Below are 24,895 nucleotides of genomic sequence, written 5' to 3'. Positions count from 1 at the left end.
GTTTACCTGCCCTGTCTGCTGGTCCAGCTGATCACGGCTCCCACTGGCCGCGGTTCGCTGCTCCAGGCCAATGGGAGTTGCTAGAAGCGGCGGCCAGTAAGTCCCTCAGCCCACACCACTTCCAGCAACTCCCATTGGCCTGGAAGAAACTGAGGAAGCCAAATACCACATATTCCGACCAATGACATTTCTGAATATATCAACAGCTTTGCCAAGTCTTTATGGAAGAATCAAAAGGTAACAGCATGGGTTGAGTGGGAACAGGCTTTTGTGTACCTAGTCTTGGAATCCAGAAATCTAAAAGGCTGTTGAATTAAGAGACTGTTCTGACAGCTTAACTAATGAGGCTATTGTTGGCACTAACCTTGGTAATTTTATCTGATTCCTCATTAGGCATTTTGACAATCAGAACAGGGGCTTCGGGAAGCAGAAATGACATAGTAAGTGAAATAATGTTTCTAACCATGGAAATAATGCACGTAGGTATCTGTGTAAAAATAGCATGGATTACAGTGCATTTCAGAATATCTGGAAATGAAACGGCTCACGAAGCATCAAAGCAAACTAAAAAACAAGGAGATGGATATTAAGATTTCCTTAAGCAGATAAGAATTTAAAAGCATGGTCATGAAGGAGCTTGCAAAGGAATGGCAAGAACTGTGGACTAAGGACACATAAGGACAAAGGATTTATGATGTATGCTCAAAAGTCAGATAATACTATACTCCACAGTCATGACAGAGAAAGCGAAGTCATCGTTTTTAGAGTGTTAGTAGGTCACTGTGTCTTAAATGATACGTTCAACTGATTTAAAAGACATAAAGATGGGCCGTGTAATGTGTGCAAAACCAAAGAACCCGTTGGTCATGTTCTACGGCATTGTGGGCAATATTCCTTGGAAAGTAAGTTTCTTTATGAAAAACTGACTTGCTTGGAATCAAAGACTGCTCCCTAATGGGACTAGTGAGACTGGAATAATGAAAAAAAGCCTTGGTGCATTTCCTTAAGGACACTGGACTGAGTGAAAGGACATAAACAGAAAAGGCTGAACATGAATGAAGGAAATGTCGGTCATTGCCTTGTATGATGAGGCTTCTGTGCCAAAAAAGAAACAAAGACAACAACAAAGGAATGGGCTTCAGCGAAGGGGCCTGAAGTCACTCCCTACAGGGAAAGGGGATTGGCCAGGGAGGAAATCCAAGGGGAAAGTAATCCCTGGGTCCTGCCCTTGACTAGGGAATTCAACAAGAGGGGTGAAGTAGCCACATGGGAACGGAGGATGCTCCAATAGTGAACCCAGAGGTAGGAAAGGCAACAGAGAAGTGAGATAGGAAACAGCAAAGGGGTCTGGGACTGAGCAGACCTAGGCTGCTAGTCCTAGCGTCCCTGGGCTGGAACCCAGAGTAGAGAGTGGGTCCAGTGAGTGTGCCAAAGTGGCACAAGACCTGGAGATGGAGTGTTGGAAGTGGTATACGGACAGCTTATCCAATGGGACTTTGTTACTCTGGAAGAGGGCACTTATATAGTCACCTGGCCAGAGGGCCGAATCACAAAGAAAGTGAATCTCGAGTCACTGGGGTAGTAGTAGGGGGGCTATAGCATGAGCAACTGACACAAAGGGGTGCCAGGTGGGACAAAAACCTAATTCGCAGCCCCACCCCCAAGGAAGTGCACTTGCCATGAGTGGACCTCTTCGCAGTCCTGTTCTGTGATAAGAGGCTCTGGTTGGTTGGTTAGTCTTTTGACCCAGCACTTCTTACAGTGTTCACAATTTGCAATTAAATATTTTATACAAAACACAAATTGCAGTAAAACAGAGCATCAAAGCAAAGAATACAGTGTCAAAGTAAAACAGGAATGATAAACGCTGCTATTTAGGATTTGTATAAATACAGTGTTATCTTCCTTGACTCTTGTGGAGTTTATCATATTGACAGACAACAAAATTCCTAGGAATTTCCTTAGTTTGGATGTTTCATATAATTAAATAAACAAAAATATATGCAGATGAGGTACTTTTCTCCAAGCACCATATGTATGAAAGTAATTATTTGTATCTCCTAAGACTCAGTAAATGTGCAGACATGTTTGTAATGACCTAACATTATACAAATAAGTTATAATAATTTTTCTAATATCATTTTTGCATCAATATTGAGGTCTCTTCCCTACACTTTCCACCCACTCTTTGTCAAAACAGTGTTATGACCAACTCCAATGGATAGTGAGGACTTCTTTAATCTCTGTCTGGTATCTCACAAGCACTGAATTCATGTTGCTACTGCTCTCTTGTGAAATCTATTTTATGTGCTTCTATAGTCCCCATTACCAAAGTAATCTGGGCACCACACATCCTTTAATGCAGTGATTCTCAAACTTTTGTACTGGTGACCCTTTTCACATAGCAAGCCTCTGAGTGCAACCCCCTTATAAATTAAAAACGCTTTTAAATATATTTAACACCATTATAAATGCTAGAGGCAAAGCGGGATTTGGGGTGGAGGCTGACAGCTTGCGACTCCCCCATGTAATAACCTCATGACCCCCTGAGGGGTCCCAACCCCCAATTTGAGAACCCCTACTTTAATGTGTTTATCCTCACAACATCCCAGCAAAGGAGAACTATTATTCCCATTTTACAGATGGGGAACTGAGGCACAGAGACTGTGTTTTAACGAGGATTACGCAGGACATCTGCGATACAATGAGGAATTGAACTCAGTCCTCCAAAGTACTAGACTAGGGCCCTAACCATGGGACAATCCTTTCTCTCTAGAATTCAGTGTGTTGGTTATAAGTCTACTTGAAAATATTTTACCTGTCTCCCTAACATAAACTTAGGCTCTCAAAGACAGCTCTGCCAAACAGACCACACAATAATTACAGCCCAAATGAAGTTCAAAGTCAAAAAACTGGTGAAAAGTAATGCTTTAGATTCTAAACAGTTGGGAGAGTTTGGATTGTGAGTGTAGTGAGTTCTCTCATTGCTGGATGTTTTGGGAAAGAATTGCATTGAATAGATATGGGATATTAGAGAAGTTAAGTTCAGAGAAAAGCTACAGCAATGATTTGTGGGATGGAAAACACATCTTACAATGAAAGGCTTAAGAACATCAATCTATTTAACTTAACCTTGTCTTTGATGAGATGTAGTCTTTAAATACTTACACAAGAAAAACATATTTGATATTAGGGGGATGCAGTTGTTTTTGTTAGAAAAATTCAAATTGGAAATAAGATGCAGCTCTCTAACAGTGAGGGTAATAACTATTGGATCAACCAAGGGATGCAGTTGTTTTTCTGTCATTTGGAGTCTTTAAATCAAGACTGGATATCTTTCTAGAAATTATGTGATAGCTGAACCATAATTGTGCTCTGTGCAGGAATCACTGTGTGAAATTCTATGGCTTGTGCCATGCAGCCGATCAGAGGAGATGATCACAAGGGTCCCTTCTCACCTTAAAATCTATTAATTCAAGTCTAATTTATTTACATGTCTATATGCTCTTGAACAAGGATTTTAGATAGTGAAGCTGCACCCCTCTACCCCTGCTTTGGTTTTATTTTCTTTCTCTCCTATGCTCTCTACATTTCTATTGTACTGGTACAATTCCTGTTACAGGATCAGAGCCGTGGTCTCCCATAAAATGGCTTTGCAAAAGTCATTAATTTTTTAACTCTTTGTTTTTGCAGTATGGGCCAATATTCACAGTGTTTGCTCTGGGAAATCGATTCACCTTTGTGACTGAGGAAGAGGGGATTGAAGCATTTTTTACATCTAAGGACATAGATTTTGAGCAGGCGGTGCAGCAAACAGTCCAGCGCACAAGTAAGGGATATCTCACTTTCAAAGGAAAATTAATCTAGCCACCCATCAAGGTTAAAGACGTGATCCATAGCCCGTGTGTCTTTGGATCAGGTCTTAAATGCATATCTTAATCCACAGTCAAAGCACAAAGTTAAGGGGCAAATGCAATACGCAGTGTCATTGCCTGGGCCAGTCCTGCTCTCTGGACAGACACCAGTCTATCATGAGGGGGTCCAACTGCATGGGCCACTAGATTCCCTGGATCTGGGTAGTGACAGATAACTGTTCCCAGTTCTGGGACCTCAGGGGCACTCTTGAGGTGCAGACCCCATATCTGACATCCCTCATGGCAGTGGGACCCTGCACTCCAGCTACCTAGATCCTGGAACCTGTGCCCCAGTCCTCCTGAGCCCCCCAGCAGCAGTAGATAAGAGTCACTAGCAAGCTCATATTCCTTTGGAGCTGGCTGGATGACACTTCTTGTCAGGAGCGGGTCTAGGCATTTTGTCACCCCAAACATGGCAGGCAGGCTGCCTTCGGCTGCTTGCCTGCGGAGGGTCTGCAGGCATGCCGCCAAAGGCAATCTGCCTGCTGCCCTCGCGGCAACCGGCAGAGCGCCCCCAGTGGCTTGCCGTCCCAAGCATGCGCTTGGCGTGCTGGTGCCTGGAGCCACCCCTGCTTCTTGTGTTAGCTCTCCCCAGGTTGAGAAATGTCACTACCAGTCCTGTCACCAGGGCCGGCTCCAGGCACCAGCTTATCAAGCAGGTGCTCGGGGCAACAACTCCGGAGAGGGGCAGTTTTTTCACATATTCGGTGGCAATTTGGCGGAGGGTCCCTCACTTCCGCTCGGAGCGAAGGACCTCCCGCTGAATTGCCGCAGATTGTGATCGCGGCTTTTTTTTTTTTTTTTGGCTGCTTGGGGCGGCCAAACCCCTGGAGCCAGCCCTGCCTGTCACTGCCCAACCCCATCCTCTCTGGTTTTGTTATACATCTGAAGCAAGCTACACATACGCCAGTTCAAAATGGTGCTCAGCGCCAGATACAAAAATGAGTTATGTAGAAAATGGAGATTCTAATCCACAATGCAGGTTACAATCATAAATGATCCTCACAAAACTAAATGAAATGTATAAATAGATACCAAAATATTCCCCAAACTGTCACACACAGATGTAACTATTTGTTGTCCAAGGCCCCGAACATGTTTAATGACCTCAGAACATGTCATCAGTAGATTTTTGAACCAACAACCTGTATTGTTGTTTGTACTGCAGTACAACTTAACAGCCCCAACCAGGTATAAGGGCCTCTTTGTGGTAGGCACATGTAAGAGCTTCAGAGCCATAGGACAGACTTCTACCACTTGAACAAAAGGAGAAACTGTTAGCTGGTAGCAATTGTAAGCTGTTCTCCTGTAGCAGAACAGACAGTAGAAGAGAATGCAGGACACACTTTGCTGGTGTGTTATGCCAAACCTGAATCCCATTCACACATCCTTTAAGCTATGGAAAGTGGACTATGGGAGTAAATTCTCTCATTGCTGGGAGAGAAATGAGTTGATAGAAGATTAGATGTTTTGCATGTTTGCAGTGATGAGAACCAAAATAGGGTAGTTCTGATCCCCCTAAAAATGGGCTTGGATGGTGCAGCCAGCAGCTGTCCACTGCAGGCTTCATTTTCCACCTCCAAATACACGTGGTGCAATCTGACTTTGTTAGCCATAAAACCACCACGTGCCAATGGATAACAGTGACAGTCCTCCCAAGAGTTTCCCCTGCACCGGTGTTTAATCACCTATCCCAGTATTGCCAATCTCAAGCTTTCAAAATCATGAGTCAGGCCCCACAAAATCATGAGATTATTTTCAAAATAATACATTTCAGGGTTGGGGGGGGTTGCTGCCTTTTGGGCCACTCACATTTTCAAACTTTTATTCACAGCCAGGAGGGCCAGAAACTTACTTTGTTCTCAAATGAAAGCTGAAATTCTTATACAGTCATTTGACTCCAACACCTGGGACATCAAGATATTGTGAGAGTTGGCAGCACTGTTAGACACCATGAAATGAATTCCCATATATTGGCCCTGCCTTTTCCCTCACAAATACCACGCAGGGAAGAGGAGTGAAAACCATGGGAGAATGGAATCAGATCTATTTACTATTACAAATATTTAAAGGCACGTACATTGCTTAAACCCCCCCACAGAAATGGTACTCCACGTAGGAGCCTGGGACCTGCTGTGATGACACCTGCTATTTAATACAAGGCTTGAATAAAGTGACCAGATTATCAAAATGAAGAGATGACACCTCCCACACCACACCCATTCAGGAGTCTGTTCTCCACACTCAGTCACTATTCTCACCTTAGTGAGGCTGCTGGCTAGAGCTCATGCCTACAGGCCTGGTGGTGTTAATGTCCTCAGCTGGGCCCTGGTGTTGGTGGTGTCACCCTCGTACCTCTACCAGACTTCATCTCAATGCACTGCTGTCCCCAAGGGCTGAGACCGAGGGGAATGGCTTCCCAGAGTGCACAGCGGCACCTGCTGTGGAGGAGACAGTGCAGGGAACAGTTGTGCAATAAACACTTAGATCCCAAACCACTTGCAGCTTTATAGATTAACACTAACTCCTTGAACTCCCCCCTTACAGCCCCATCCCCCAAGCCTAGCAGGTGCTCATTGCAGGTAATGGACCAGCAATTCTATATGCTCTTGACATGAAGCTCCAAAATGTGCTTTGGAACCGCTTGGCACGTAAATCATGGGAAGTGTCTGGCATATTTATTTACAAGACTGAAGCTTTATAAGGCAGAAGAAGGAAGTTCCCTACTGAGCAAGAGAAGTAAAACTTAGTGGGGTCTGGGTGTTAACCATTGCTGATCGCTTTACATGGTCAGAAATGCAGGCTGTAGGAATAAAATCTTCATGGGTATGAATTTCACCCATAGAGAATAAGATTACAGTAAACTGAAACCAGTATCATAAGTAATATACAAAACAGACACTTTTGACATTTAAAATTTACCTTGGCTAGTTTCCAAAACCTTTACACCTCCTCCCTTTTTTGTATTTAAAGCTTCAGTTCCTGCAGAAATCTTTTATCGGAACCATAGCAGGCTCTATAGCATGATGAAAGGAAAAATGGGTACCTCTAGCCTATACCTTTTTGCTGGAACTCTGTGTCAAGAATTACATGAGCACATGGACTGCTTGGGCACAGCAGGAACTGAGAATCTCAGTGATCTAATAAGGTATGTGACTTTTATAATCGTGCTCTACTGAACAGATGTCCATGTTCTTTGCTAAATAAATAGTAGCTGCAGCAGTGCCAGTATTATAAAGTCTGCAGGTGGAGATTGAGCTGTGAGATCCCAGAAGAAACTCCTCCAGGAATGCAGAGCAAGCCATTCGTTGCCTTGCTGTGCCCGGTGGCTTAGAGCTGGCTGGTGCAGCTCATAAAGTGATTGGGTCTGGAGAGGGTGGAGGCTGGGACTGGCTGCCATGGAGAAAAATCTGTTAAAAGTTTTGAAAAAAGGTAAGCACAGCCGCCTCTACTTACCAGGGTATTTGCCAAGGGGACCGCTGGTCAAGGCTTCACATGTCTAGGAAGCTTCTCAAGTTATATTGGCAAGCACTGGCTCATGCACTCCTTGGCAGAACTAAACAATTTCCATAAAAATCCAGGGTGATAAAAATCCTGTCCCCAGTGAAGTCAATGAGAGTTCTGCCGTTGATTTTAGCGGAGCCAGGATTTCATGCCAGGTACACAAGAAGTACCTGGCTGATAGTCGAATATTCTGCACAGGTTTTTATACCGCATTCATGACCACAGTATCTAAGCACCTTCTTATAGTTGCATGAAGCAATATGACTAACATGTCATGTGTGTTTGTTCTCTCATCCTCTCCTCAAGGGAGAAGCATGTGCAGTGGCGTGTCTTTTTGGTAGGGAGTGGGTTTTTTTGTTTGGTTTTTTTTTTCCATATAAATATACCTGTTGCTATATTAGAGAAGGCAAGGTCAAAGAACTACACCTTGCACTTGGAATGGAAAGTGATGAGGTTTATGATGGATCTCGGTTCTTGGGGAAGTTTATTCCATATTTGCCTGGGCAGAGCTGTACACTTCTCACCTGTTGATAATGCAGTGCTTTTCCCCCAGTTGTGCAGCTTATATACACTTTGGCAGGCCTGTGATTATGTGGAAATAAAGCTGATCCATATTTGTAAAGTGAGGCATTCAGATCCAATGCCATTTGCCATAAGGTACGTCTGCTCTGCACAAAACTTCAAGTAGCATGTAGAGTACAGCTGCCCTTGCCCCCAGCCTGGGGATAAATAGCAGTGTGGATGGTGAAGCACTGCTTAGACGTGTAAAGGCATGCCTGAGCCCTTTGGATATGTACCCTATTTTTAGTGGTGTACTGTCCCATTGCTGGAGCATTTCCCCAGCGCCAGGGAAAGGCTCTGGCATGGGAAAAGCTCTGGCATCTCCCCACCTTTGCCTCCTTTTCTCCACCACAGGCAGCTGCCGGGGCCTTTCCCTGTTTCAGGGAAAGATTCTGGCAGAAAGAAGGCAGGGTGGAAAGGCATTTCCTCACTGCCTCCCCTCTGCCAGACCCTCTCACTGATGTATGTAGCTTACTCACTGCAGTGTGGAAATGGCTTGTTTTTCACTGAGGCTCATAACTGCACATATTCTAGCCACCCCTGCCAGAGGTGTGCTGTGCAGACATATCTTAAAACTTAACAAGCCAGTTAGGTCATAACTAAGATAATAAACTGCAGATATACATAAGGGGAATATAATAAATCTTGTACTGTACACCTTTATTATGCACCTTTTGGTTGGTTGGTGATAAAATGGGGGCTGAAAGAACTGAAATACACACTGATTGAAGTATCAGAGGGTAGCCGTGTTAGTCTGGATCTGTAAAAGCAGCAAAGAATCCTGTGGCACCTTATAGACTAACAGACGTTTTGGAGCATGAGCTTTCGTGGGTGAATACCCACTTCCTCAGATGCATGTAATGGAAATATCCAGGGGCAGGTATAAATGTGTGCTAGCAAGCAAGCTAGAGATAACGAGGTCAATTCAATCAGGGAGGATGAGGCCCTGTTCTAGCAGTTGAGGTGTGAAAACCAAGAGAGGAGAAACTGGTTCTGTACAGTTCTGTCACACCTCAACTGCTAGAACAGGGCCTCATCCTCCCTGATTGAATTGACCTCGTTATCTCTAGCTTGCTTGCTAGCACACATATATATACCTGCCCCTGGATATTTCCACTACATGCATCTGAGGAAGTGGGTATTCACCCACGAAAGCTCATGCTCCAAAACGTCTGTTAGTCTATAAGGTGCCACAGGATTCTTTGCTGCTTACACTGATTGAAAAATCTTTATATTGCTGACCTGGAGCTGAAATGCATTCACCAGATGGCGCCAGAGAGACAGCAGGAGAAATGTTGCTTATGCTGTTTAGAAAGGCAAACAAAATGAAAGCATCTCTGTATCTAATCGTCGCTAAACAGTAGCTGGAGCTCAGGGGAAGATGTGTTAGGAAATCATAGATCTAATGACCCTCAGTGAAATCCGCTGGGGATGTGTGCAGGGGGAAGGAACAGACATGAGCAGGCTGAGTGGGAGGCGGAGAGAGGGGGAAAGCATCCCCTAGCCCAGCAGGACTCAGGATGGGAATGTAATGCAGCCAGGCATGGAGTTACATTTCTAAGCTCCTGCTGTGGGTATCACACAGGAGAAGGGGTTCTGATGCAGCCACTGACTGAGGAAGTCATAGCAAGAAAGCTCATTTGGAATCAGACTGATGGATAATGGGGATGGGGAGAGGGTACTCCAATGCACAGGGCCATCCCGCGGCTACTCGGGAGAGTAAGTGCTCACTAACTGGTAAAATTTGATCACAAGCTGAGGGCTAGTGCAAGGTTTATCGATCACATAGGTCCCACTTAAACTCTGTGTTGAGGGCTTAAGTCCTGCTGGCCCCTCTACACAGGAGAATTTCATCCCAGCATGAGTTAAGGTTCCACAGTTAGGCCCAAAGAGTTACTTTTCTGCTGGTAATCAAACACGGCTGACAAGATGTCTGTTGTTACTTCTGTTGTTACAGATCTGTCATGTATCCAGCAACCGTAAATATCTTATTTGGAAAAGGCATCTGTCCAACAAACAAGAGTGACATCAAGGAGTTTGAAGAACATTTTCAGAAGTATGATGAGGGTTTTGAATATGGGTCTCAGATGCCTGAGTATTTTATGAGGTAACGGAGAGGGTGCGGGAATGGGGCAAATCTTGCAAACCTATTAGAAGTGTCTTATCCTGGTAACCTAGCAGCATTTCCCTGGAAAACAATGTTCTACCTTTGACTCCATTTCAGTCAAATGCAGTGTTAGTTGGGCTTTAAATTTTGTCCATTAAAAATTAGACTCCTGATTCTCCTCTAACATATACTGGTGTAAAACAGGGATAACTCCACTGAAGTCAATGGAATTACACCACTGCATGAGGAGAATCAGGCCTTATGTGCTGGTTTTGTAAAAGACATCCCATCCTGTCATTTTATTCTCTTGGGCCAGCACTGCAGTATTCAGTGCCCAACCTGAGACATCTTGGGCCTTATCTTTAGTTGTAAGCACCCGCAGACCTCATTGCCTTCAAATGGGAGCTGTGAGTGCTCAGCAGCTCCCAAAATCAGACCTTGTTTTCTCAGATTGGACACCCAAAGACTGTGGCACCCAAAGTTAATGGTCGCTTTTGGAAAACTTTGGCCTAAGTAACCTGTCCAAGATCACATAGGAAACTGGTAGTAGAGTTGGCAGAAAAATCCAGGAATGCTGAGTGTCAGGTCCCTGTTCTGGCCATCAGACCATGTGTTTAGCTATTATGGGTTTCAGAGTTGCTGAGCATCTGCTGCTGGTGTTGACTCCACTTGACTCAACAGTACTGAAAATCAGCTTGGTACTTCTCTCCATCAATGGAATAGTACCAAGGTGCTCTGAGAAGGCTTGGAGAAAAAGTGAGGAGTCCTCCTCCATGAAAGGACCTGGAACAACGCTTCCTGAGCTCTCATCCACTCACACCCCTTCTCTACCTACGCTACATTGATGACATCTTCATCATCTGAACCCATGGGAAGGAGACTCTGGAAAAATTCCACCACGATTTCAACAGCTTCCACCCCACCATCAACCTCAGCCTGGACCAATCTACACGGGAGGTCCACTTTCTTGACACCACGGTACAAATAAGTGATGGTCACATTAACACCACCCTATATCGAAAACCTACCGACCGCTATGCCTACCTTCATGCCTCCAGCTTCCATCCCGGACACATCACACGATCCATTGTCTACAGCCAAGCACTGAAGTACAACTGCATCTACTCTAACCCCTCAGACAGAAACCAACACCTACAAAATCTCCACCAAGCATTCTCAAAACTACAATACCCTCACGAGGAAATAAGGAAACAGATCAACAGAGCCAGACGTGTACCCAGAAGCCTCCTACTGCAAGACAAATCCAAGAAAGAAACCAACAGGACTCCACTGGCCATCACATACAGCCCCCAGCTAAAACCCCTCCAACGCATCATCAAGGATCTACAACCCATCCTGGACAATGATCCCACACTTTCACAGGCCTTGGGTGGCAGGCCAGTCCTTGCCCACAGACAACCTGCCAACCTGAAACATATCCTCACCAGTAACTGCACACCGCACCATAGTAACTCTAGCTCAGGAACCAATCCATGCAACAAACCTCGATGCCAACTCTGCCCACATATCTACACCAGCGACACCATCACAGGACCTAACCAGATCAGCCACACCATCACCAGGTTCATTCACCTGCATGTCCACCAATGTAATATACGCCATCATATGCCAGCAATGCCCCTCTGCTATGTACATTGGCCAAACTGGACAGTCTCTACGGAAAAGGATAAATGGACACAAATCAGACATTAGGAATGGCAATATACAAAAACCTGTAGGGGAGCACTTCAACCTCCCTGGCCACACTATAACAGACCTTAAGGTGGCCATCCTGCAGCAAAAAAACTTCAGGGCCAGACTTCAAAGAGAAACTGCTGAGCTTCAGTTCATCTGCAAATTTGACACCATCAGCTCAGGATTGAACAAAGACTGTGAATGGTTTGCCAACTACAGAACCAGTTTCTCCTCTCTTGGTTTTCACACCTCAACTGCTAGAATAGGGCTTCATCCTCCCTGATTGAACTGACCTCGTTATCTCTAGCTTGCTTGCTAGCATATATATACCTGCCCCTGGAAATTTCCACTACATGCATCTGAAGAAGTGGGTATTCACCCACGAAAGCTCATGCTCCAAAACGTCTGTTAGTCTGTAAGGTGCCACAAGACTCTTTGCTGCTCCTCCATGAAGGTGATGTTGCGCTGTGCTGCCTGAATTGTTTTCCCAAATGCATTTCAAATCATTCCTATCTTATTGTTGTTTTTTCTTCACAGAAACTGGTCTAAGTCCAAAAAATGGCTTCTAAAAGTGTTTGAAAAAGTGGTATCAGACGCTGAGAGAGCCAACCTGTCAGACAGTGATTCCAAGGTAAATCTGTCAGAGGATTTTAAATAAAGTCCTGGATCAGCATTGCTGCAGTTATATTTTGTATGTAGGGATAAAGGACATGAGGCATTTCAGAGCAGGAAGAGACCATTAGGCCTGCCAAGCCCATCTCGCATAGATACACTTTAAGAACATGATAGTGACTTCAAAGGCAGCAGGTCCAGGCCCATCATTTTTAACCTCACCGATCAGCTTAGTTTATTTTACTAGACTCTTGATTTGTCTATATGGTGATTTAACATGTTGTAAATATCCACCACACCAGCCTGCTGTGCACAAACTGTCCATGTGGACCCTGCTACTGCACACTAAAAGTTTTGTAGTGCACTTGCAGTAGATCAAAACACACTGTGGAACTTTTAGTGCGAAGTAGCAGGGTCCACACAGTCAGTTAGTGCGTGGCAAATGCAGCTCTATAGAGTCACATCCCAGCTTACTGCACACTAAATTGCTGTTTAGACAAGTCCTTAGATGTCACATGCTGCTCTTGAGAGTTCTGAACTGAGTTTGGCCATCAAATTTACCTCCCCACTTTCAGAGGTCACCAGCTGAAGGAGTCAAGAGAAGGGGGCTCTGGTTTGTGAACCATGTACAATCTTTTACAAGGTATTTTGTTAGTGCTGGTGTAGAGTGGGTAGATCCTCAAACAGGTATGTAGGTTACTAGATAGAAGAAGCTTCTGGTGACTAAGTAGATCTGAAGCCAGGTACACTAAGTTACAGCTACAGTAGAGGGTTTGTTCCTCTACTTATTCTGCTTAGGTAATGGTGAAAATTCTGGTCAATGGATATTGTTACATACAAGGGCTGGCTGGGCCAGAGTACTTGAGATGATGGAACCTGCATGGTAATTGGCCTTTTGTTTTTGAGAAAACAGTAGCAATTTCAAGATGTGGATCTCCATTAACAGTAACAAATACCCAGGTGCCAGTGGACATCTGGGCATCTCAGGTTATTATTGTCATATACCTGTGGTTGCTAGCTTTCATGTCTCATAATATATCAGACCAAGAATTGTGAATTTAAGCTTGACTCCCTTGCATGTCCACCATCTGCTGTGTAGGATCTTGGCCTCTAAGCCAGGCAGAAGACTTGTGGATATATACATTGTCTCAGCATGAAATTCACCCCATACATGTATCAGCACAAGGCCTCTGAACCATATAAGTCACGTAGAGTCCTCACGAAACCCTTGAGTGGTGCAGAGACCTCATGTTGGCCTGCTGCACTGGAATGAATTTGACTTCTTTGGAAAGCTCTTGTCTATCTAATTTGGCATTGAAGATTGTTAACTAGCTTTATTTTTAATTGCTAAACTAGTGGAAGGATGTATCCAATTTTTAGAAAACCAAACCCTAAGACCCAATATGTGTGTGTATATTTATGCTTTTACTTATAACAGACACTGCTGCAGCATCTCCTGGATAACTTGCATGGAAAACATTTAGCTCCCAATTACGCTCTCTTATTGCTCTGGGCCTCCCAGGCGAATGCTATGCCTGTAAGTATGATGGCTGCGGGAACACTTTCATTCTCTTTGATTGGACCAGTTCACTCCATATCTGATTTTTTTTTTTCAGTATTCGCCCTCAAAGAAAACCTGCCCAACACCTTGTTGGGGCAGGGGCTCAATACCAGTCCTGGCAGCACTGTCTGGTGGCAGTACTCTGGGTTATGTTGCCCAGTGGCGAGCGTCAATAGCCGGGGGTAGGAGAACCCAGACCACCCCTGCTCCACCAGGTTCCAGCCCAGGGCCCAATGAAACAATAATTCAAAATGTACAGCCTAGGGGGTAGAGTGCCCCTATACCTCCTCCCTAGGCCACTTCCTACCCTGGCTTCTGTTTCTCTGTTGGCATCACTGGGAGCCTCTGAATCCTTCCAGGAGCCCTCTTTATCCGTGGTTCAGTGGGTCTTCCTCTTGCAATTGAATCTCTGTGACGTTATTGATATAATCTGGGACAATATAGAACATTGTTTCAACCAAGGTCCTGTAGTGTCACCAAATCTGGTATAAAGGAGGTCAAATAAGGTGTCTAAGACAAGGTGATGGTTTGCTGGTTGTGATTATGCTATCTGTATGCATATATCATTTTTGTATTTAAAGTTATAAATATTGGCTCTATACTGTCTGTATTTCAAAATTATGCTGTGCTTCTGGGTGACACCCCAGACAAGTTGGTGTCAGCTCTGGCTAGCCTGCTTGATGGCTCATTTAAGGACCATCAGCTATACCAGGGGTCTCAAACTCAAATGACCACGAGGGCCACGTGAGGACTAGTACATTGGCCCGAGGACCTCATTACTGACACCTCCCCCCTGCCGCCTTCAGCCCTGCCCCCACCCCCACGCTACCCCTTCCATGGGGCCCTGACCCTGCCCCATCTCTTCCCTGAGGTCTGAGGTCTCTATATACCAAATCCTGAACCTTATTTAGCACTATTTAATATTGTACAGTGACTGGGTTATGTTTATACCTTTTGGCCTATATATTCCATCTAAATTAATACAAGAGCTCCCAGGAAGGATTGGTGCTTGGGAGGAAAATCCATCACTGTACCTTTAAGGATCCTGGGCCAGGAGTTTGGGGAATGAGCTGGAAGAGAGGGACTAGCATATATACTGCCTATTCCCCCCAGGGCAAATGCCAGGGATATCAGCAGAGAAACGCTGGCCTACTGAGTACCTTGAAGGCTAATTAAGGAGAAGGGGGCAGCAGAGGGAGCAGCTGGCAAAGGCCTTACTACAGACTGGAGAGCTGTGTACAAGACAGTTTAATTAACAGGACCCAACTCCAGAGAAGAAAGCAGTTTAAGGGGACAGAGTGAGAGGGTAAGTTAATGCAGCCACACTCCAAGGAGGAGAGCTTAGGGAAAGACTGAAAAGGAATAATCTTGGCCTACTCTGTTCTAAGGCGTCGTACATTGACCTAACTCTGTAAGCATCTACACTACAATGCAGCATCCACCAATGTTACTCGTCCACTATACCAACTTAATACCTCCACCTCCCTGAGAGGCGTAGCGCGCAAGTCAATATAGTTAGGTCAATGCAGTGTCAGCATAGACACCTGTCATAAACAGATAGCTACGGGTTAATGTCTCTTTCACCTATAAAAGGGTTAACAAACAGTAACCTGAAACACCTGACCAGAGGACCAATCAGGAAACAAGACTTTTCAAATCTGGGTGGAGGGAATTTTTGGGTGTGAGTCCTTTGTCCTTGTCTGTTCTTTTCTCGGCTCTGAGAGTGACCACAGGAATCTCTAGGCTTTCTAATCTTCTGTTTCCAAGTTGTAAGTACAAGAATAGTAAGACAATAGGTTTATATTGTTTTTTTTTTTTATTTACATGTGTGTAGTTGCTGGAGTGTATTCTTTTTGGATAAGGCTGTTTATTCATTTTTCTTTTAAGCAATTGACCCTGTATATTGTCACCTTAATACAGAAACAATTTTTTGTCCTTTTTCTTTCTTTTTATATAAAGCTTTCTTTTTAAGATCTGTTGGAGTTTTTTCTTTAGTGGGGACTCCAGAGAATTGAGTCTGCAGCTCACCAGGGAATTGGTGGGAGGAAGAAGTCAGGGGGAAACTCTCTTTGTGTTAGATTTACTAAGCCTGACTTTGCATACCCTCTGGGTGAGGGGAGAGGGAGATTTGATCTCTCAGTATTTGTGTTTCCAGGACTGGAAGCAGGGAATCTCCTAGGGTCGTCCAGGGAGGGGAGCCTGGGAGGAAGTAACAAGGAAACAAGGGGAGGGGGTTATTTCCCTTTGTTGTAAGACTCAAGGCATCTGAGTCTGGGGGTCCCCCAGGAAAGGTTTTGGGGAGACCACAGTGAGCTAGGCACTGTATAATTCCTGGCTGGTGGCAGCGATATCAAATCTAAGCTGGTAATTAAGCTTGGAGGTTTTCATGCTAACACCCATATTTTGGACGCTAAGGTCTAGATCTGGAAAGAAATGTTATAACAACACCGCATTGTTTACATTGACTGTTGCTGCCTTTCAGAAGCCAGCCCACAGTTCCCCACACTGACACTTAAACTGGTGCAAGCGCTCGTGATGAGGACGCACACCGCCGACCGAAATAGCATAGTGTGGGACATGCAAAAGGGCTTTAATTATTGCGGTGGCTGTACGTTGATGTAACTTAGGTTGACTTAATTTTGTAGTGTAGACTTGCCCCTGGAGAAGGAACTGGGAAGGGTTCCACAAACAGGCTGGTTATAGATGCAGGAAAGAAGAGTCTCATGAAGGAAGGAAACAGAGATCACTAGTTGAACTAAGCCTGAGATGATGAATGTCCCCAGGTGTATTTGTGCCTATGGCTATACTAGAGCCCTTACAGTGGAGCAGCTAGACCGATGCAGCTGCACCTCTGTAAGCTCCCTAGTATAGCTGCTCTAAGCTGTGTGGAAAGAGCTCACCCATTGGCTTAGTTAATCCATCCAGAAAGAGTGGCAGTAGCTATGTCCGCAAGAGAAGCTCTGCTGCCAACATAGCGCTGTCCACACCAGCGCTTAGGTCGGAGTAACTTACGTCGCTCAGAGGGATGGCTTAGTCATACCCCTGCTCGACGTAAGTCATACCAACATAAGTGGCTGTGCAGTCATAGCCTGACCGAGCTCCTACTTAGGCTGATGGCTCTTGTTAATAATAAATGTGACCCTTGAAAAGGGTGTGCTCTTTGATTAAAAATATTTGTATGCGCTTGTTTATAAGCTGGGTGAAGGGAAGTGTAGTGCCACTCCTAACCGCATTGACTCCACGTCATCACACACGCACAAAAGGAATTAGGTAATTGTGCACAAACATTCATTTTGTACAAGGAAAGCTTTTTAGTATGAGACAGGTGCTCCTGTGTTTTGCGTGCCCAACAGTTTTTCCCTTCCCTGCATTTAAAACTTGAATTGCAACTCATTGGTTTGCAAATGCATTTCAGCATTATAATCTCGCTAATCACCTGACTCTCTCTTGCACTGGCTTTCCACTGACTTCAATAAACACTTCCGACTGACGAAGGTGTAAGTGGGATGAGACTCAGGCTCATTGCCAAAAGCGCTGGGATAATCTCTCAGACCACTTAGCAGTTTTTGAAACTCCTTCACATACTCTCCATGTCCATGAATCAAGAGAAGTCACACCTTGTTTTACAGCGTCATCCTCATCTGCTTTCCGTGAGGGAGGGCCCACTCCAAATACCCGTTAAAACTTAGGGTGGTTTGGATCTGGACTTGAGCTTTGTAACTTAGAATCACAGATGTGGGGCTGGATGAGACCTCGAGAGGTTGAGTCCCATCCCCCTAAGCATAGCTAGATCACCCCAGGCAGGTCTCTAGCCTGTTCTTATGAGTATTACAAGTTTTAATGCAGCTCTATATTTCTGAGGTAACTTCTTTCAGTTTCTTTCTTTAGGTGGCATTTTGGACCCTGGCATTTATACTATCCCACCCTTCTGTTTACAAGAACATCATGGAGGACCTCGGTTCTGTTTTTGGCAAAGCAGGTAATAAACCAGAAATAAGTCACTGTCGTATTCTAGAACATACATTGAAAAAATAACAATTTGTTCTGAACTTGTACAGTACCAAGCCCAGTGGGGTCCAGCTCCATGACTGAGGTTACTAGGCATAACTGCAATACAAGTAATAACTAATATAGGGCCAAGCCCTGAGATCTTTACTCAGGATTTGCTCATTTCTTACTCAAGCAAAGCTACCTGTTGATGTCAATGCAAGAAATAAATAAAAATTAAGTCAGAACTCAGCAAGGATCTGAGGATTTGGCTCTTCAGGCTCAGGCCTAGCATTTGGGTCAAATCTTCTAAGGGTTTTCTTGTCAAAGGAACAAGGCTTGATTCTGACTTCAGAGCTCTTTCAAACTGTTATACTCCATTGATGTCAGTGGAGTTAGTTCTGGAAATAACGTTTAAAGCATTATTAAGGCCAGTGCCAGAGAAATGGAGAGAATTCAGGACCTCCCAGCTCCAAGCCCCATGTTTAATGTCTAATCATAGGTCTCTTGGGAAGCACCACTCACTCCTTCTCCTCCAGTCCATGGAAGGGTGGACAGATCTGTCTGTAATGGCTGTGCTCGTTCCTGAAGGCAAATTCCTTGTGTCCCTATTGTATTTGGGTTGAGATTGCTCTGATCTTGCTTCCATTGACTCACTCAGGACTGGAAAGCAGGACTTCCTTAGCCCTGGTCTAAACTACGAGTTTAGGTTGAATTTAGCACTGTTAGATTGATTTAACCCTGCACCCGTCCACACAACAAAGGTATTTTTGTTGACTTAAAGGGCTCTTAAAATCAATTTGTGTACTCCTCCCCGACAAGGGAATTAGCGCTGAAGTTGACCTTGCTGGGTCGAATTTGGGATAGTGTGGACGCAATTTGACAGTATTGGCCTCCGGGGGCTACCCCAGAGTGCTCCATTGTAACTCAGATGCACTGGCCAGGTAGACAGGAAAAGCCCCATGAACTTTTGAATTTCATTTCCTGTTTGGCCAGCGTGGCGAGCTCGGAGGTGACTGTGCAGATCTCATCAGCAGAGGGGACCATGGAGTCCCAGAATCCCAAAAGAGCTCCAGTATGGACCAAACGGCAGGTACTGGATCTGATTGCTGTATGGGGAGAGGAATCCATGCTATCAGAACTCCATTCCAAAAGATGAAATGCCCAAATATTTTAAAAAATCCCCAAGGGCATGAAGAACAGAGACTATAACAGGGACCCGCAGCAGTGCCGCGTGAAACGTAATGAGCTCAGGCAAGCCTACCAAAGAACCAGAGAGGCAAACGGCCGCTCTGGGTCAGACCCCAAGACATGCCGCTTCTATGATGAGCCCAAGCAACAGAAAGCTGGCATTCAAAAAGTTTTGAAGTGCAGTATGGCCTTGTCCTTCCCTCCTCCCCTCCTCCACCACGCCACTCTGTGCTTCCCTCCTCTCCCATCCCTCCCGGGCTACCTTGGCAGTTATCCCCCCATTTGTGTGATGAATTAATAAAGAATGCATGAATTTGAAACAATGACTTTATTGCCTCTGCAAGTGATGATCAAAGGGGGGAAGGGAGGGCGGTTGGCTTACAGAGAAGTAGAGTGAACCAAGGGGGTGGGTTTTCATCAAGGAGAAACAAACAGAACTGTCACACTATAGCCTGACCAGTCATGAAACTGGTTATCAAAGCTTCTCTGATGCACCGCACACCTTGCTGTGCTCTTCTAATTGCAAACAGCCGAGTCAAGCAAACAGCACCAGCGAGCTTTTAAACGTCCAAAGGCACATTCTACCACCACTCTGCACTTGCTCAGCCTATAGTTGGACTGCTCCTTACTACTGTCCAGGCTTCATGAGCCATGGGAGCAAGGGGTAGGTTGGGGTAGGTGCGACTGTGCTGGGAGAGCAGCCTGAGGCAGAACCCTCCAACTCGCATGATATTCCAGGCAGGACTGAAACTCCATGAGATGAAACTTAAAGAAGAGAATGACCTGGAGTCACTCCCATTTATGTCCAGGTGCCCCTGACTGACCTCACCGAGGTCTACCAGGAGCACCCAGGTCTGTCCAGGTGCCCCACTGACCTCACCGAGGTCTGCCAGGAGCACCCAGGTCTGTCCAGGTGCCCGACTGACCTCACCGAGGTCTGCCAGGAGCACCCAGGTCTGTCCAGGTGCCCGACTGACCTCACTGAGGTCTGCCAGGAGCACCCAGGTCTGTCCAGGTGCCCCACTGACCTCACCGAGGTCTGCCAGGAGCACCCAGGTCTGTCCAGGTGCCCCACTGACCTCACCGAGGTCTGCCAGGAGCACCCAGGTCTGTCCAGGTGCCCGACTGACCTCACCAAGGTCGGCCAGGAGCATCCAGGTCTGTCCAGGTGCCCGACTGACCTCACCGAGGTCGGCCAGGAGCATCCAGGAGACGACGACGATGGCTAGCAGTCATACTGCATCGTCTGCTGCCGCAAAGGCAAGGAGCTGCTGCTGTGTAGCAGTGCAGTACTGCGTCTGCCAGCAGCACCCAGGAGACGTACGGTGATGGTGAGCTGAGCGGGCTCCATGCTTGCCGTGGTATGTCGTCTGCACGGGTAACCCAGGAAAAAAGGCAAGAAACGATCATTTGCCATTGCTTTCACAGAGGGAGGGGGGCCTGACGACATGTACCCAAAACCACCTGTGACAATGTTTTTGCTCCATCAGACATCAGGAGCTCAACCCAGAATTCCAATGGGTGGCAGATACTGCGGGAACTGTGGGATAGCTTCCCCAGTGCAACACTCCGAAAGTCGACGCTAGCCTCGGTACTGTGGACGCATTCCACTGACTTAATGCACTTAGTGGGGACACACACAACCAACTGTATAACATTGATTTTCTAAAAAATCGACTTCTGTAAAATCAACCTAATTTCATAGTGTAGACATACTCTTAGTCAAAGAAATTTACTTTTGGAACTCCCTTGTATTGGAGGTTTACCTGTGTTCTTTGTTGGCTGCGATCAGGGCATGCTACAAGTCTTACTTGTTTTGGTCTGTTTACCGTGAACCATTTATGCCCCCTATCATGTTTGATTTATTTAGCATTTGCCAAAGTCTCTACCCATTTTGTGTGTGCCCCCAATGGGAACTTTTGTGTATGGGTGGTTTTCCTGAAGGTTATTGTGTGCCATTGGCCACAGAGTATTTCTGTGATATTGCCTTGTTGTGCATTTGATCTGGCTGCCTTTCCTTTTTAGATGTTTTATCATCTCGTGTTGTCATTCCTGCAAAGTGCTTCATTGCCTTCAATAGGCACCTTACAAACTGCTTACTTTTTAAAAACTGTCCTGAGAGTCTGTGAGCCTAACATAGTACGTAAAAGTAAGATCTATAAACTTACCCAAGTACCTATTGTCTTACAATGGACTTTAGGAACATACAACAAACCTAAGGAAATCAAATAAAGAATAGGGTGGGGACTGAAGTGCTTAATTATTATTAGTATTTTTAGTGCCCATAATTGTGCTTGGATGCCTCACAGAACAAGTCAAAGCTGCTGCCCCAAGGAACATGCCATCTAAATTCAGTGTGACACAGAAAGTCAGGGTCATAACTCAGATACAATAAATGAGTAGGGGAGCAGAAACACACCGATAACAGAGTCATGTGATTCAGCAGTAAGAAATGTAACAAATTAAAGGTTCTGTGAATTTAGATGGGTTTTAAAAATAGGTTCAGTGAGATTCCACACAGCAATAATACCTTCTATAACACTTTTTATCAACACATCTCAAAGCACTTTACAAAGGAGGTCAGTGTCATTCTCCCTATTTTGCAGGTAGGGAAACTGAGGCACAGAGTGGTGAAGTGACTTGCCGAATGTCACCCAGTGGGCCAACTGCAGGGCCAGGAATAGAAGCAAGGTCTCCTGAGGCCCAGTTCAGTGCTTTATCCACTAGGTCGCAGTATCCATCTACGCACAGCGTTTAACATGGTTTAAAACTAGAACTGGTCAAAATTTTACGTACACTTCAAAAATTACCATTTTTCATCAACATTTTATCAAGTTTTTGTTGAGCTATTACAAGTTTGAAACTTATTGACCAGATATATTAAAAACCCTTACATGCTAAATGTCAATATCAAAGTGGCTTAGGCAACCAGAATATAAAATCATGTTAAACCGTTTGAGGAATGCATTCTAGACAACTGGAAATTCTAGAGGCACTCTACCAGAAGTCCTCAAGCAAAAATGTTTGTGCATGATGAAATCTCATAACCCATGTGAAATCTTGTACTTCTCACTGTTTTATCCATACAATATTATTTCTTATAATGCAACAGGTAAAGAGAATATTGAAATATCTGAAGATGACCTTAAGAAGCTGCTCTTAATTAAATGGTGCACTTTGGAAGCCATACGGCTACGGTCTCCAGGTGCAATCACTAAGAAAGTGGTGAATCCAATAAAAATTCAGGTGAGGTTCGTTTTTCCGTGGCTGTCATAGTTCATTGTAACCCTTCTAGAAGTCACCATCCCAAATGTATCTGGACATAATAAATGAGGCACATGGAACCCCAAACTTTATTTAAATCAGCTGTTTAAGAATGATTTTGCTCCCCACCCCCATCTTTGCTTTCTGATTGAAGGAGCTGGGGAATGCTGCACTGGTACTAAACAGGACAGGCACCACCCGGGCAGGGTCCAGCAAACAGATCATCAAAGTCCCGTCAGCTGTTGGAGGACTGAGCCATGCTTTACCTCCTCTAGCTCTTCTCTCTCAGTGCCTTTTGAGAGAAGGCATGAAGGTACCCTGGAATCTCCTAAATAAACATTTGGGAGAAAAGCTTTCTTGGTTAAAGAACTGGCATTTCCACCCGTTTAGGACATAATCCAAAGGTTACTTGACTTCAACAGGAGTGTTTCTATGGATTTCGCTAGGTTTTGGATCAAGCTCTTAATGAGAGGATTACCTAGAGATTACAATCCACTTCTGAATACAGTCCTTCAGCAAGAGCCAGGAAAACCCAAATTTAACATTCTGGTTACGTCTAACGTTAAAAAACCACTTCAGGCCTTTCTTATATTTAATAAAGAAGCAGCAACAACAAAAAAAAGGTGCAAACCCATTTTTCCCTTGCATCACACCCTTAATACACACAAGAGTGCTTTACCAGCTGCACTTCCTCTCTAGCAAGTTCTTTCATTCTGTTCTTGGTGAACCAGCAGCATTCATGATATGTATTGGGAGAAGTATTGGGAGTATGTTTTGGGAGAAGACAGAACTTGCAATTTTCTATTTCTTTGCTTCAGAATTTTTTCTCTTGCTTTTAGACTTTCACCATCCCTGCAGGTGACATGCTGATGTTGTCTCCATATTGGGTGCACAGGAATCCAAAATACTTTCCGGACCCTGAAACATTCAGACCTGTAAGTTGCCTCTTTTGATGTATTTATTTTGCTCTCTTCTCCTTTTTGCATGTAATTAGATCCAAAACATATTGCGTACATCTTCCTTTAAGGTTGCTTTCAGCAGGATATTTATCCTCCCCCTAGGATATCCACTATAAGGGTTAATGCCCTAGTATTTATAGGGGAAGAAAGCATGCACAAAGAAGAGCGACCTGCTGGAATGAGCAAGATCCTCTAGTTCAAGAACATATTTATGTTTAAAATATTTTTGTGTTATCACTGCCACTCTGAAATAGCAAATTGTATCTTGCTGGTAAATTGCAAATACATATAGGACTTGATCCAAATTCCATTGAAGTCAGTCAATTAAAAGACTCCCATTGGCTTCACTGGGCTTCAGACCAGGCTCAGTACATTCCTCCACTTGACGTTTGTTTTCGATCTTATCTCTATGTATTTTACCCATCTGCATTGGCTTCAAGTCCCTCCTCAAAACTCTCCTTTGCCATGATACCTGCAGAGTACTTGCATCAATTCGGCTGCTGGTGTGCTGTGACCACTGCCCATCACCAATATGAGAGACAAGGTGGGTGAGGTAGTATCCTTCATTGGACCAACTTCTGTTGATGAGAGAGACAAGCTTTTGAACTTACAGAGAGCTCTGGTCCATGACTCTTAGAAGAGGCATCTTTTGTGGCAGAACCATTTTACCTCTTTTTGAAGATGTGAAAGATTTACTTAACCATAAGCTTTCCCTCTAGCGAACCTTTCCTACATGAAGGCCCTTTTAACAAACCACAAGTCAGGTTTGAACCATTACCCTCTCTGATGACTTGGAAACTATCAAATCCAAGCACTTTCCTATCATCACAGAAGGCATTCCTGTGTGCCTTGAATCCAAAAGTCTTTACACATCACTTGGTTGTGACTACTGGCGTCCTCTCTTCTCCCGTGTTGGTCACTAGAAGGATCCCCAGGAAGATCACCAGCCTTCATTTCTCTGCCAGGCGCTGTTCTTGATTCCATTGTGTCTGGTTTCACTGGCGTAACTTCCCACATGGAATATTAGTGGGAACTCTCCAGCTTTCTTCTCAGCAGCCCTCACCGTTATTATCATAACGCTTGAACTAGCATTCCTGGAGGCAGCCTCGCACCCTGTTCCCCTCACCTGTGTTACGGATATCTTAGGCCAAGTTCTTCAATGTATAGTCACCAGCCAGGACAGTCTATTTCAGTGTCTCTCTTACAGGGAATACATCTGGAGGTATGGTCCAGTGATTACATCTGGAGGTATGGTCCACCTCAGTCTATTTTTCCCTTAAATACAGACTTCTTGTTGAGGCTGACTAGATTGAGTGGATCTATAGATTTTTACCCTGTTGTTCCATAACCACCCTATCTGTGGTCTCAGACCTCAGTGTCTGTGGGAGTGCTATCCAGTTTAACTTTATTTTGCCTGGTGACCTCAACTATTGTGTTAAGCCTCTCCACCTACTCCAGAAAAAAAAACCCAGTTTGTTGTTCCTACATATGGAACCTCGTTGTCTTCACCAGAGAATCTGGACAGTACGCAGTTTCCACA

The 24,895-nt window shown here is 44.8% G+C and overlaps 1 protein-coding gene across 2 annotated transcripts in view; it reads left to right on the top strand.

Moving 5' to 3' along the window:
• Positions 1-24,895, top strand: part of LOC115648122 (24-hydroxycholesterol 7-alpha-hydroxylase-like) — a 51,838-nt gene that overhangs the window by 13,758 nt on the left and 13,185 nt on the right. Inside the window, exons 2-9 of one of the 2 annotated variants that reach the window (XM_030555275.1) lie at positions 3,694-3,829; positions 6,888-7,062; positions 9,937-10,086; positions 12,319-12,412; positions 13,832-13,930; positions 17,843-17,933; positions 22,245-22,378; positions 23,236-23,331. In XM_030555275.1, the coding sequence (XP_030411135.1) occupies positions 3,694-3,829; positions 6,888-7,062; positions 9,937-10,086; positions 12,319-12,412; positions 13,832-13,930; positions 17,843-17,933; positions 22,245-22,378; positions 23,236-23,331 (975 nt within the window). The remainder of the gene's footprint in view (positions 1-3,693; positions 3,830-6,887; positions 7,063-9,936; positions 10,087-12,318; positions 12,413-13,831; positions 13,931-17,842; positions 17,934-22,244; positions 22,379-23,235; positions 23,332-24,895) is intronic. The other variant, XM_030555277.1, reaches the window with a different exon arrangement.

The sequence above is a fragment of the Gopherus evgoodei genome, chromosome 3, assembly GCF_007399415.2.
Source record: "Gopherus evgoodei ecotype Sinaloan lineage chromosome 3, rGopEvg1_v1.p, whole genome shotgun sequence".
Taxonomy (NCBI): domain Eukaryota; kingdom Metazoa; phylum Chordata; order Testudines; family Testudinidae; genus Gopherus; species Gopherus evgoodei.
Note: the sequence above shows the minus strand (reverse complement) of the source record. Positions and strands in the feature narration are given on the sequence as shown.